At 46.8% G+C, this 12,637-nt stretch overlaps 2 protein-coding genes across 7 annotated transcripts in view; both read right to left on the bottom strand.

Annotated features, from left to right (window-relative positions):
• eya3 (EYA transcriptional coactivator and phosphatase 3) overlaps positions 1-917 on the bottom strand; it is a 9,314-nt gene extending 8,397 nt beyond the window's left edge. Inside the window, exons 1-2 of one of the 5 annotated variants that reach the window (XM_025003129.2) lie at positions 291-886; positions 33-106 (exon numbers count right to left, since the gene is read on the bottom strand). The gene's annotated coding sequence lies outside the window, so the exon portion shown is untranslated. Of the gene's footprint in view, positions 1-32 lie in introns of all 5 variants that reach the window. The other 4 variants (XM_017442138.3, XM_017442135.3, XM_037975771.1 and 1 more) reach the window with 4 other exon arrangements.
• Positions 918-1,830: 913 nt separating this feature from the next.
• Positions 1,831-10,962, bottom strand: si:ch211-195b13.1 (STKc_SGK domain-containing protein). 2 transcript variants are annotated; one of them, XM_025003130.2, is made up of 14 exons: positions 10,746-10,962; positions 10,565-10,675; positions 6,345-6,420; positions 5,739-5,805; positions 5,614-5,654; positions 5,468-5,525; positions 5,297-5,380; positions 5,082-5,213; positions 4,871-4,983; positions 4,669-4,792; positions 4,491-4,586; positions 4,258-4,413; positions 4,091-4,180; positions 1,831-2,976 (listed from the first exon to the last, which is right to left on the bottom strand). In XM_025003130.2, exons 2-14 carry the CDS (start codon positions 10,590-10,592, stop codon positions 2,812-2,814), a joined length of 1,230 nt encoding a protein of 409 aa, XP_024858898.1. In that variant the 5' UTR covers positions 10,593-10,675; positions 10,746-10,962; the 3' UTR covers positions 1,831-2,811. The 2 variants fall into 2 exon arrangements, with proteins under 2 accessions (XP_024858898.1, XP_017297621.1); XM_017442132.3 differs by lacking the exons at positions 10,565-10,675; positions 10,746-10,962 and adding an exon at positions 6,778-7,148.
• Positions 10,963-12,637: the final 1,675 nt, after the last annotated feature.

Genomic DNA, 12,637 nt, shown 5'->3' with positions numbered 1-12,637 from the left:
CCCCCGGGCAGGAAGGTGAGGACCTGTCTCACTTTGAGTCAGGAATGGAAGGTGGGCCTTGGTTCTGTAATCCTGAAGCATTTGGACCAAAACACCACAGCTTCATCTGCAGGATGTCAGAAAATGGAACCAATTAAACAAAGAAGAAGGGGGGGAACAAAGGAGACTACTTTAATGTTTGCAGATGAACATAAACCTGAACTTTGAGATGTTCAGGTGCTTGACTCTGATTGGTCCTGCAGGCTGAAGGTGGACAATGTCCCCACAGGTAAACATCCTGATTGTCTCACCTCATTCCTCCAGCAAATACACCCAGCCGAGCACAGTGAAGCATCAGACTACTTCCTGGAGAGGAGCAGCTGGTTTCAGCTGGGAATAAACTCAACATAAGAAGAGGAGTCTGAACAGCACGGATACGACTATAGCTGTAAGGAAAACAGCGAACAAACCAAGTATTAGACTGCACCGAGCAACAACAGCGTTAGCCTCTAATGCTAACAGTCGGAAACTAACGTTTTCTCCTTTTAATACACAAACAGCTGTACCTGCGGGACCAGCTGCCGTTCTGTTAGTTTAGGAGCTTAGCTGTGATGCTAACTGTCTGACTGGCTTCACCAATTATTGGCCGGGCAGTTAAAGTTTCCCGCTCCAGGGATTAGTCGGTACCAGCAGCCATTGTGGAGGAGCATCCGAGTCCCGGAGGAGGCCTTCGGGGACGCGGGTCAGAGAGCGGAGCCTCCCGGCGCCCCGGCGGACAGCAGCCCGGTCTTACCATTGAAGGACGGAACCAGCGGCGCCGTTATTCGGCCTCTTCACCGGAGTCCGCTCAGACAAGCTTTGTCTGTCGTTAGGGAGCACTATCTGGCAGGAAGTAGACGGTGCGGAGCCTACCGCGCATGCGCAGAGGTCTGGCCTCTTACAGTGGCGGGATGTGAGGACAGAAGACAGGAGAGGACAGAAGACAGGGGAGGACAGAAGACAGGGGAGGACAGAGGAGGACAAAGGACAGGGGAGGACAGAAGATAGGAGAGGACAGAGGGCAGGAGAGGACAGAAGACAGGGGAGGACAGAGGGCAGGGGAGGACAGAGGACAGGTGGATGTAGAACGAGTGGATGATTATGGAAGATCACCTAAAGGAACAAAATATGATTTTTAAAGTCATAAATATAAATTATAAAGTAATATTTATGAATTATAAAGATATATTTATAACTTATACAGACATATTTATGAGTACTGATGTCATAATTATTAGAAATAAAGTCCAAAGAATGAGTTTGAATAATTATGAATTGTAGATTTCTAATTATTTAAACCCCAGCTGATCGAGGCAGACGGCCGCTCGTCCTGAGCCTGGTTCTGGTTCTGGTTCTGGTTCTGCTGGAGGTTTCTTCCTGTTAAAATGGACTTTTTTCTTCCCACTGTCCCCTCCGGACAGAGATGAAGGGAAGCTTTAACTGAGACGACTTCTGTTGGGACTTGGTGCTAAGTAAATAAACTGAATTAATATAAAGTTAAAATCATAACATAAACTTAAAGTCAAAATTATGAGATTAAAAAGTAAAAACTATGAGTTTTGAAGGAATAATTATGACAAATAAAGTCAAAAATCATATTTCTGAAACAGTCCATTAATTATGGAGTACAAAGTCAAAATTATAAAAAATAAAATCAAAAGGATGAATTGCAAAGTCCATATAGCGAATTAATGTTTCCTAATCATGACTTTAAAACCTAACAATGACTTCAGAGCTGATATTTGTGGCCGACTAACAGATGAGACACTTTACTACAAATTAATGAGAGTTAGTCAGTTAAAAACAACCAGATCAGGTGGATTCAGAGATTTTATTTTTCTGACACAGATTTCAGTTCAGAGTTTCAGTTGATCATTAAATTATCTCGTTTACTCAGTGGCATGAAAATAAATACTCTTTTAAAAAAAAAACAAAAGCTTCCAAATATGGAAGAACATGATGTCGAACCGTGTGCTGCTTGTGTTTTTATTTTAACCCAAACTCATGATAAATATCTTCATCTCTGAGCAGAAACCATCTTTTACACAAAACGAGATTCAGTCTTCTTTTATTGCACGTTCTGCTCCTGTCCAACCTCACAAAGCAATCAGGACTTTTACCAGTCTTTTAAAGACTTCTAGAAAAGGGAAAGCAGATATGTTTCCAACCCCGAGCAGGCACAAGACGTTCACAGTTCTCCTCTACGTGATGCATAAATATGAAGACATTTAAAGAAACCTACAGTACGTGTGCTCTCTCCACGGGTTATTGCTGGCTGAACTCTTCTGAGCAACAAGAAAAACTCACTGACTGGAGATTTAAACTTCTTCAACCATAAAATTCTCTATTTCTTTAAAGATATTTACATCAGGACGTATGAATGATAGAAGTAAACAGAATGTTTCAGTTTCATGATAAAATATGTTGTTTTCTTCTTACAGTACATGAACAGGTTTCAGTTTGAGGACAAACAGCTCAGAGAAAGTTTGGTCCAGTTTTTATAGATTTCTCTGTCTGAGGTCCAGAACCGTTACGATCCGAAGCGTTTTCTCAAACAAACAAAACCAGTTTGGTTCACGAAGGCATCGTCTTTAACGGCCCAGTCTGGACCTGGTCCGGACCCGGTCTCATCCATCAGGCACTTCACCAGCAGCTGGGAGATCCAGAACCAACGCAGAGATCCTTCGGATCCTGGAGAACTTCCTCACATGGCACATTTTGATCTGTTCAGGCTGAAGTTCAGAGTTCGGTTCCTCCTGGACCCATCAGTCCGGGCCTCAGAGTCCGGCCCGATCACATGAAGGAGTGCTCCTCGGGCGGGCCGTAGGAGAAGCCCGGGAAGGCTCCGGCTGCCTCCTTCAGGCTGCTGGTCACCATCACCGTGTCGCTGCAGAGGGAGGACGACACCGGCAGGTGGGTGAACTCCGGGTCAAAGTGTCGCAGATCTGTGGGACCGGACTGAGAAAACAGAACAGGATCAGAACCTGCTGGAGGACTTCTGTCCCCACCTGTACCTCAGAGAGACGGTTTGAAACCAGATGTTTCCTGACATTAAACTAACCCTTCCTGTTTTAGCTCAGTCAGGATTCCTGAATTATTAAGTCTGAATAATGAGAGTTTTTATGACTTTCTTCACAGTCAGAAGTTTCCGTCCATGTTCTCAGGATTCTGGTTTCTTCTGGTTTCCTTCAACAAGAGTCTCAGAATCATTTGCTGGATCTTTGTCCCGTTCCTCCAGACAGAACCGAGTCGGGTTCGTCGGACTCCTGGATCGCACGCCTTTAAGCTCCTCCCACAAAATGGGACTGAGATCAGGGCTTTGTGTTGGCCTCTTCTAAAAACAGACTTTGTTGTCCTTCAGCCCCTCTGGACTCAATCTGTCCCTCTGCTGGGGGACATTGTCCCTATGTGTCCAAGCTTTAATGTCCTGGTTCAGGTCTTGAGATGTTGCTTCAGTATGTCCAGATAATGTTCTTTCCTCATGATGGCATCTATGTTGTGAAGGACATGATGCTGCCACCCCCGTGCTTCACAGTTAGGATTGTCTTCTCAGGCTTGTAGGCGTCCCCCTTTGTCCTCCAAATGTCTCTGAGCAGCTTCAGCAGCTCGTTGCTTCAGTTTGGGCTTGATGCAAACACAGATGAACGCAGATCTCCTTCCTGAGCGGAACGATGGCAGAACTTTGTTTGTTCTTGTGTTTAATTATTCAAACACAAGAACCTTCAGACAGCTGGAAACTGGACCCAAGGATGAGTTTCTTTGGATTTTCCCATGATGCAACACAAGGAAGCAGCGTGTTTGAGGTGAGCCACCAATTAACTCAAATGTTGCCAACCAACCAATCAGAAGCTTCCAAAGCCATGACATCATCATCTTGGCTTTCCTAAACTGCTTTGTGATCTTGGTGTATGTAAACTTGTGACTTTGAAGAATGTAATAACTTGTCTCTCTCATTATTCAGGCGTTAAACAAATAAAAATAGTTTTTGGAATTCCCTCCAGGTGAACGTCTGGTTTCAGCTGAAGACTTCAAGGTCAACATCAACAGAATATCAGGATGCTTCTGAACCTACCACTGAGGGAATGAACGGAGGCGTGATCTTCCGGGCCATCAGGTCGTCCCAGTTGATCGGGGAGAAGAAGGAGTGGTACTTCAGTTCCAGCTGGAGGGAAACAGAACCACGGTGAGCAGACTGCTGGGTTCTAAACGTGCAGCAGAACCGGCGGTGTGGACACTTACAAAGTCGTCCCTGGCTCCGAGCCGCTTGGTGCAGTCCTTCTGCAGGAGCCCCTCCAGCAGCTCCCTGCCGGCGTTGGACACGTTGGGCTTCAGAACCGGAGCTTTGTGCAGGATGTTGTTGTACATCTCTGCCGTGTTACGACTGTAGAAAGGAGGCTGAGGAGGAGCCAGGAACCACATCAAACCCACTTCATCACATCTGAGCAGACTTTAAAGTGAATGATTTTACTTACCAGTCCGTACAGCATCTCGTAGAGCACCGAGCCGAGGCACCACCAGTCCACCGTCCGGTCGTACGCCTGCTTCTGCAGAACCTCAGGAGCCAAGTACTGCAGAGAGGAAAGGAACATCATCAGTGCAGGTCCAGGACTACTGAGGTTTCCCCAGACTGCTTCCTGCTCCTGAACTTACCTCAGGTGTTCCACAGAAGGTTGTCGTGGTTCCGTTGGGCTCTAAGCCTTCTTTGCAGAGTCCAAAGTCGGTCAGGACAATGTGACCCTGTGAGTCCAGCAGGATGTTCTCCGGCTTCAGGTCTCTGACGGAGGAGAAGATGTGATTAATGTCACGTTCCTGTCTGTCCAGCAGAGGGCGCCGCAGGATTAACGAGTCTCACCTGTACACAATGTGCAGAGAGTGCAGGTACCCAAGGGCGCTGGCGATTTCAGCAGCATAGAACCGGGCTCTGGGTTCCAGGAAGATCCGTTCTCTCTGCAGGTGATAGAAGAGCTGCGGAGAACAAGGCATCTGTTAGCAGGGTTCTGCTGCAGGGTTCTGCTGTAGGATTCTGCTGCAGGGATCTGCTGTAGGATTCTGCTGCAGCTCACCTCGCCTCCGTTGACGTAGTCCAGAACGAAGTAGAGCTTGTCGGCGGTCTGGAAGCAGTAGTGCAGACCCACCAGGAAGGGATGCTTGATGTTCTTCATCAGAACGCTGCGTTCTGCCATGATGTGTTTTTGCTGCAGAACAGTCAGAACTTCTGTTACTCTCTGAGTTCACTGATTTATTAAACATAAAGGAAAATAAAACTTCTGGTTCTGACCTCCTTCTTCTTCAGGATGATTTTCTTCTGCAGAACCTTGACAGCGTAGTATTTAGCCGTCTCCTTGTGTCGGGCCAGAAGAACCTGCAGAGAAGAACGTGTAAATAAATCCGTGATGACTCAGAGAGGAGACGGTAAACCAGCCATCAGACACGCAGCAGACAGGCTCACCTTCCCAAAGCTGCCTTTACCGATGATCTTCAGGTAGTCAAAGTCACACGGTTTGGTCCTGCAGCAGAGAAGCAAAGAAACAATCAGGACTTTTACCAAACCTAAAATCCTTCAACCAGGAGCTGAAGATCAAGGAGAATACTCACTGAAAGTCCTCGGCTAGGGAGCTTCGTGGGTTTAGACACATCTGAAGGATTTTAAATAAGGACATTTAGGATTAGGTTTCAGGTTTAAGAAAAAAGAAACGTAAAAAAGAAGGAAATCTTCTTACCGGCCCTCCATCTTCATCCTCCTCGTTCTGATTCTCATCGATCTTCAGGAAGTTGTTGACTTCAACACTGAAGGAAAACACAAACAGTCAGAGTCAGTTGTCTGCTCCTCTGGACGAGTTGGGATCTGAAGACACTCAGTTTGTCTTTGGACCGGATGAGTCTGGATATCTTAGTTTGGACTGGAGAGCTGAGATCTGACGCTCTCTGTGGGAATAACAAGCTGACAGGATGCCCTCTGCGGGGCGAGCGTGACCTCTGACCCCCAGACCTCAGACAGGTAAACTCTCTGATCACCTGTGATCCGTCTCACCTGTCTGAGGACAGATGTGTCTGTCAGCACCTGACACGGGGCGGGCTCAGAACCAACCAATGCATGGTGCAATAATTGAATTAGAGGCTGATCCTCCAGCAGGAACATGAGGGATTTCAGGCGGGTGATTAGCTGCAGGCTGCGGTGGCGGGACTATTCTTACTCCTCAGAGAGCAGATTAACCCGATGTCCTGCCGGACTCAGAGGATTGGATCAGTCATGAATGGACTGACGCTCAGAAACACGACAGGAAGTAACCTCCTGATTGATCTTGAAACTGATCAGATGTACTCACTGTTGGCAGATGTGCGGGGTGGACACCAGCTTCTGGATGAAGTCATTCAGACCCATTTTCCTCTCCTTGATGAAAGCTGCAGAAAAAAGAAAACCTTTTAATAAAAAGATCCAAACTGTGGTTCTGACACCGAGATGTTCTGGTTCTGGTTCTGAACCCAGGGTCTGTCTTGCTGCAGGTTTATTTGTTACGCAACCAGCTGCAGCTCTCATTCACTCATTCACTCTTTCACTCAGGCGGTTTTTTTCCATTCCGCGTCAGAGCGGAGCGCACTGCGCATGCGCGGAGCTCCGCTATTCAAATTTAAACTATATTTATCTCAGGATGAGCGGAACCAAATGTTCCTGTGTTCCTGTTCCTGTGGTGCTCCTCAGTAAAAGCAGCTCAGAAAGCCTGACATGATGTTTAATAACCTGTTGGGTCCGAGCCTCACCTGTCAGAACCGCAACGATCCCCCGCATCTTGCAGTACGTCAGGTCACATCCCGCCTCCGTCACGGCCATGGTTCGGATCCCGCACCCGGAGTCCAGCGTGAACTCAGACAAAACACGCAAAAATACCGCAACGACAACACGAGACCCGCCTCAACGAAGCTGCGCTCAGACTGCAGCCGAACCGACCCGGACCGAGCCTTTATACGGGACACGTGGTGCTGCCGGCTCCGCCCACCGCTGCGTCACAGGTAACCAGGGCGACGGGAGCCTGGCTGTGACGTCACGGGATTCCGCTGCGGCACTGAGGGATGACGGAGAGGAGGTTTCTGTCTCCCTCCTCTTCATCCTCTCACTGCATCAGAACCCGCATCTGGGTCAGAACCCCGCAGCTCTGATGGTTCTGATAAACCCAGAAATCAGTGTCTGAGAGGACTGAGAGCCGGTCTGAAAGCAGTTATATAAACCCAGAGCAGCTGTCGCTCCAGATGTTGCTGCTGATGTTCCACTAACCTTCCTGTTGCGTAACCGGGCCACGATGCAGCTGCTGCAGCTGCTGCAGGACAAACAGGACACGGCCCGGTTCGGTCCGAGCAGCAAGAGTTCTGTTTCAGGTTCTTTTCACTGAACCTCCATCGTTCCGAGCTGCAGCACGTTCCAGGAGAAAAGGATCATCTCCAGGAACAATGTTTGACACCAAACATGGAGAAATCCAACAGAACCTCAGGAACCCACTGAAGGAACAGCAGTGGTTCTGGGGCAGCTGCCCCTCAGACAGAACCACAGGAACCAGGGATCACTGTGGGGAACCAGAGTTCTGTTCAGCCTGAAGTGGACCCGGTCCAGATGGAAACCTGCATCAGACGGATCAGGAGCCCAGAAATGGATCAGCTGCTGAGTTCTTTTGGGTCCATCAGTACTTTTCAGAAGCTCTGAGTTCAGACGCCCGTTTGATGTCTCTGAACTGAAGTCATCAGTTTATCATCAGTAAAAACTGATCACACTGACAGGTTTCATGTTCCTCTCAGAACTTTTTTTAGGTTCTGGTTCCTCCTCAGCCGGTCCTTTCAGTTGTGTTTGTGTTTGTGGGAAACTCCAGTGTTCTGTCCCCTCGATGACATGTGACGCTCACGCCTCATTTACAGGAAGTGAGACAGCGCCGGCAGCTGGTGCTGGCAGGAAAGAGGAAGTGGTCCGTGATGTGGGTCCAGACAGAACCGATCGGGCTGGTTCTGCCTGAGCCAGCGGTTTACACAACAGCAGCACCTTCTCCTGGTTCCAGGTTTCTTCTCACCTCCTGCCGGGACTGATGGTGAATTATTCAGGGTTCTACTGAGGTGGACCTGAACCGAAACCATCATGTTGTCATTTCATGTGTTCACTGAAGCTGCTGAGGTTTCCTCAGGAAACCAAAACAGACTTAAATAAAACTGAGACATCATGCGGGTCAATTTCACTGGAAACTACCTCAAAAATCCAGGAACTAGCTGAAACAGAAAATAAAATGTCTTCAGGAGCCAGGGTGAAGTTAAAAGATCCCCTACATGTTCCTCGGGTTCCTCGGGTTTCTCTGACTGATTAAAATCTCTTTGAATCAGAAGAATAAAATGTGTGGAAGCTGAGAACGTTTGAAGAAATCCTAAATGTGTTTCCTGTTCGATCTGCTGTTTTCCTTCAGGACGTAACATTTATGACTTCTGGTGTTTTGAACTTTTAACCATCATTATTATTTACTTTTATTTCCATTTTTCTCATGAAGATGCGTTGAGATCTCTTCAGGCTTCCAGCTGACGTCATATCAAATTTAAACCTTTGAGAGTTGGAAACTGTTCACATGTTTGGATCTGATCAGAATGAACAAACCTGGTTTCCTTGTTTCTGTTTGGCACAGATCTTCAGGTTGGAGCTTTAAATTGTGGACATTTGTCGGTCTTCTCTCTTGGTTTGGTAAATTCTGTTGGAGCTCCGGGGCTCCTGGTCCTGGCTGTCGGAGTGGGAGGCAGCAGGAGGAGCGATGAGTCATGAAAGCAAGCTGGTCCTCCGTGACGAGCTGCTGCCTAACGAGGACGGAGGATCTCTAATTACTCTGAGGGTTTGTGTTTCACACCTACGCAGACGTCGTCATCTCTCGTCTGAAAGCAGATCCAGGATCAGATCCGTCATCAGTTCCTGCAGATTGAGAGACTGAGTGGGAGCAGATTTTGGCTGATGGGTTTTTCTCTTTTTGTGCTTTTTGTTTCCCTGCTGAGTTTTCAGGCAACAGATGAGATTTTCATATTTTCTGTTCTCCACCGGGGTTAGATGGAAGCTCCTTCATCTGCTTCCAGAAACAAGTTAACTCCGTCTCACTGCTTCAAATCCCTCCAGGAGAAACAGCTAAATGTGTCCAGATTCTCTTTTAATTCAAGGTTTCATTTAGAAAAAAACAAAACTAACATTTTCTGGTCCTCTGCCGCAAATTCACGCCAAAGGTCAGACCGTGCAGTGCTCAGAGAAATGAGCTCAGCTCAGACTCGTCAGGCCTCAGGCGGCAGGTTATAAAGAAAACAGGTGAACAGCATTCCTGAGAGTCTCCAAAACGTCTCAAAACGTTCCCAGTGATTCTCAGATTTCTCACGTCAGGCATGGAGACCTGCAGCTTTTTGTTTCAGTTTTAAACAAGTTTAAAGTATTTGTGCAACAAATTTTGTTTCAAAAATAGAGGGAGTTATAGCCGACGTCTCCAACTCGTCTCCAACTTGTCTCCAACTTGTCTCAAGAGGCTAGAGTTGTGAAAATCTAGGTTTAAAAGTTTTTTATTTCTTCTTTGATTGTTTGTTATACCCTACTGCAGAGAATCTCATTTCTGTTCATTGCTCCTCACTTTGACTGGTTGGACTCTTTTTCCTCCGCGGTGTTGAAGCGTAAGAAGCAACTCAACGCCTGAAAGAAGCTCTTGTTTCTCATGACGTGAGGCTCAAATGTCCCTGCCCAGCTCCCTTAGAGACGGCAGTTTAATTCGATCCTTCACGGTTTCAGAGCAGGTGATGTGAGGCGAGACAGAGATGACGACATTCAGCCTCGTCTTTGTGTCCTCTGGAAGATTCTCACTGATCTCTGCTTTCATTCAGCGAACAGCTGGAGAACATCAGCTCTGAACACCTCTTATTACGCAGGAGGACTTTCTCCTGTCTTTAATTGTAAGAATGCTGAGTCAGCGTTCAGCAGATGGCTGCGGGGACTTTTGGTTTTTCTGACTTTTATACTTTCAAAATATTTACCTTAATTTAAAATAAAGTTTGCCAGAGAAATACTCTGAGATCTCGTTAATTCCTTCAGAAACATTGTTCTCATTAAAACCTTCAGCTGCTGTCTCTGTTTCTGTCTTATGCTGCTGTTAGCTTTCAGCTGCAGCTTTAGCCTTTAGCTAGCATTTGGTTACTGTTAGCTTTCAGCTGCAGCTTTAGCCTTTAGCTAGTGTTTGGTTAGTGTTAGCTTTCAGCTTCGCAGAAACCTGGACCTGGGTTCCCCTCAGAAACCCTTGAAGCAGGTCTGAGCCGACAGAACCTCAGAGCTCCGACTGACACATTAACACATGAGACGAAACTCAGAGAGGACAGCTGAGAGGACAGCTGAGAGGACAGCAGAGAGGACAGCAGAGAGGACGACAGAGAGGACAGCAGAAAAGACAATAGAGAGGACAGCATTCAGAGGAGAGGACACCTGAGAGGATAGCGTTGAGAAGACTGACTCGTAAAAGTTGCGTATTTGGAAACCTCTGCAGAGCTGCTGATTTAAAGGAGCACTTACCTACAAAGGATCTCTTGCCGGTCTTCATGTCCTCCTGCTGTGTGATTGTCTCAGCATTTGTCCGGGTGATGTCCAGGTGAAGGTGGGGGACAGATGTCTCCTGTCCTGCAGCTGCGGGTGGAAAAGTCAGATGAGTTTCCTGCTGCCTCTGTGTGACGCACCTGCCTCCTCCTTCATTTACCTGAAGAGCGTGGAACAAAGCAGAACCAGGTGTCTGGTTACAGCTCCGGGGAGGAGGAGGAGGAGAACCCGTCTCCATGACACAGAAACCTCCTGAGGAGCCCAGAGGACACTCAGGGTCTTTGAAATCTGTCTCTAATTGGTCACCAGAGCAGAGGTGCTGTACTTTCTGCTCTTCAGGTCCCTGCGAGTCCCTCAGGAGCCCGAAGGAACACGGTGATCCGGTTCTTCAGACCTGAGTGAGCTCTGAGAGACTGATGAAGGCTGTGTGGGCTGATGTTCAGCACCACTGATGACTCACTCTGCGAGAACACGGAATTAGGAACAGAAAGTTTAATTAACTCCAGATTTAATGTAAAAAGACAGAAAACATGAAACGCTGAGAGCAGCTGCGTGTTTATTTCTCTGCAGACAAATTAAAGTTTAATTCCTCCTGCAGCCGTTTCTCAGAGCGGTCCTGAAGCTTTCAGAAGAACGTGACCAAAACACAGAACCCAGTTAATTTGTCAGCAGTTTCTAAAACCTCCCAGAAGGAAAAGAGATGGAGCTGCAGATAAAACGGGCCAAAGTGGGACTTCTTTCCAGGAAAAACCTGTAAACATCGCCTCACATCCTGCAGTCCAGGTTTCAGGTTGAAGCTTGTTTATGTCTGAAATAATCCCTGACAACATTAACCTTAGACCATTAGAGACGTATCGATCCAGCTCATTTCCATCGGTGGCAGGAAGAAACTAAATATATGTAAAATACAAACAAATCAAAGAATCTGACATTAATGCAAAGTTAAAACTCACACAATCAATCCCCTTCTTGCCTTTCAGCACGTCAGTTTAACAGAAATCATTAAAAGCTGTTTATTCATGTTGACAAAACTGTTTCTTTAATAATAAAAGAATAAATTCCTGCAGATAAAATCTAATTTTCTCTGACTTAGTGTAAAAGTGTCAAAAGGCGTGGAGACAGAGGTGAACCCAGAGCGCAGACTCATGTTTCTTTTAAAATAAAACTAATTTATTAAAATAAATATTACCAAAACAAAAAGGCTGGCATGGCAGCAGACACAAACAATAACAAAATCCAGAATGAAGGCAAGGCAATGAACAAGGAGACAACCAGCATGACAAAACGGAATGACCCAGTAGGGAATGAAGAGCAAAGACCGGTATATGAAGGCTGAGGATCAGGAGGAAAATGGGCACAGGTGAGTGATAACAAACAGGTGAAAATGATGGCAGTGATTAAGTAGTCATGGTAATGTGGGTGTGGCATGAGAAACTGGAAAGTAACTGAACAGCAAGGAATGAGAGAAGGAGGCGTGGCAGGTTACTGGGGAGGTGAAAATGACAAGACATGAACACAAATCCAAAAGACAAACACAGCAGAACAAGAACCAGAAAAACCATCAAACAAAACACCAAAACTATGACAGAAAGTGCAGATTTTCTCCCACATGTTGAGATTATTATTATTATTATGACTTTAAACACACACACGCAGGCCGCAGGAAGTGTGTAAACGTGGCGTTTCTGCTGAGTCACTGAGCCTCAGCAGCTGCAGCTGCTCAGCTCTGATGATTTACAGCATCAGGATGAAGATGATGAAGAGGAGGAAACCTCAGAACTGCCTTTGAGTCATAAAAGCAGAAGAAGATTTCTCTCTGCCTGTAAACAGGTCCTGATAGTGATCTGCTGCAGGTCCTGCAGCTCTGAGGATGAGGAGGATGAAGGATTAAGATCAGTCTGTCTGCACAGCTTCACCTTCTGCTGCCTGTAACCTGATTACCTGCAGCCGCGAGACGCCGGAGCGGAACAGGAACCTCGGAGGAAGCGAATTTTCTCTGAAAACACAGAGTGGAGCGCTGAACGACTGCTGAACGACTGCTGAATGACTGCT

Source organism: Kryptolebias marmoratus, linkage group LG5 (genome assembly GCF_001649575.2).
Source record: "Kryptolebias marmoratus isolate JLee-2015 linkage group LG5, ASM164957v2, whole genome shotgun sequence".
NCBI classification, from domain to species: domain Eukaryota; kingdom Metazoa; phylum Chordata; class Actinopteri; order Cyprinodontiformes; family Rivulidae; genus Kryptolebias; species Kryptolebias marmoratus.
Note: the sequence above shows the minus strand (reverse complement) of the source record. Positions and strands in the feature narration are given on the sequence as shown.

Excerpts from the sequence above, each read along its gene's own strand:
- si:ch211-195b13.1 (XM_017442132.3), bottom strand. The coding sequence starts at position 6,847 with ATGGCCGTGACGGAGGCGGGATGTGACCTGACGTACTGCAAGATGCGG. Across the intron at positions 5,526-5,613 it reads TCCCTAGCCGAGGACTTTCA|GACCAAACCGTGTGACTTTG; the intron begins GTGAGTATTCTC and ends TCTCTGCTGCAG. Across the intron at positions 5,381-5,467 it reads GTAAAGGCAGCTTTGGGAAG|GTTCTTCTGGCCCGACACAA; the intron begins GTGAGCCTGTCT and ends TCTTCTCTGCAG.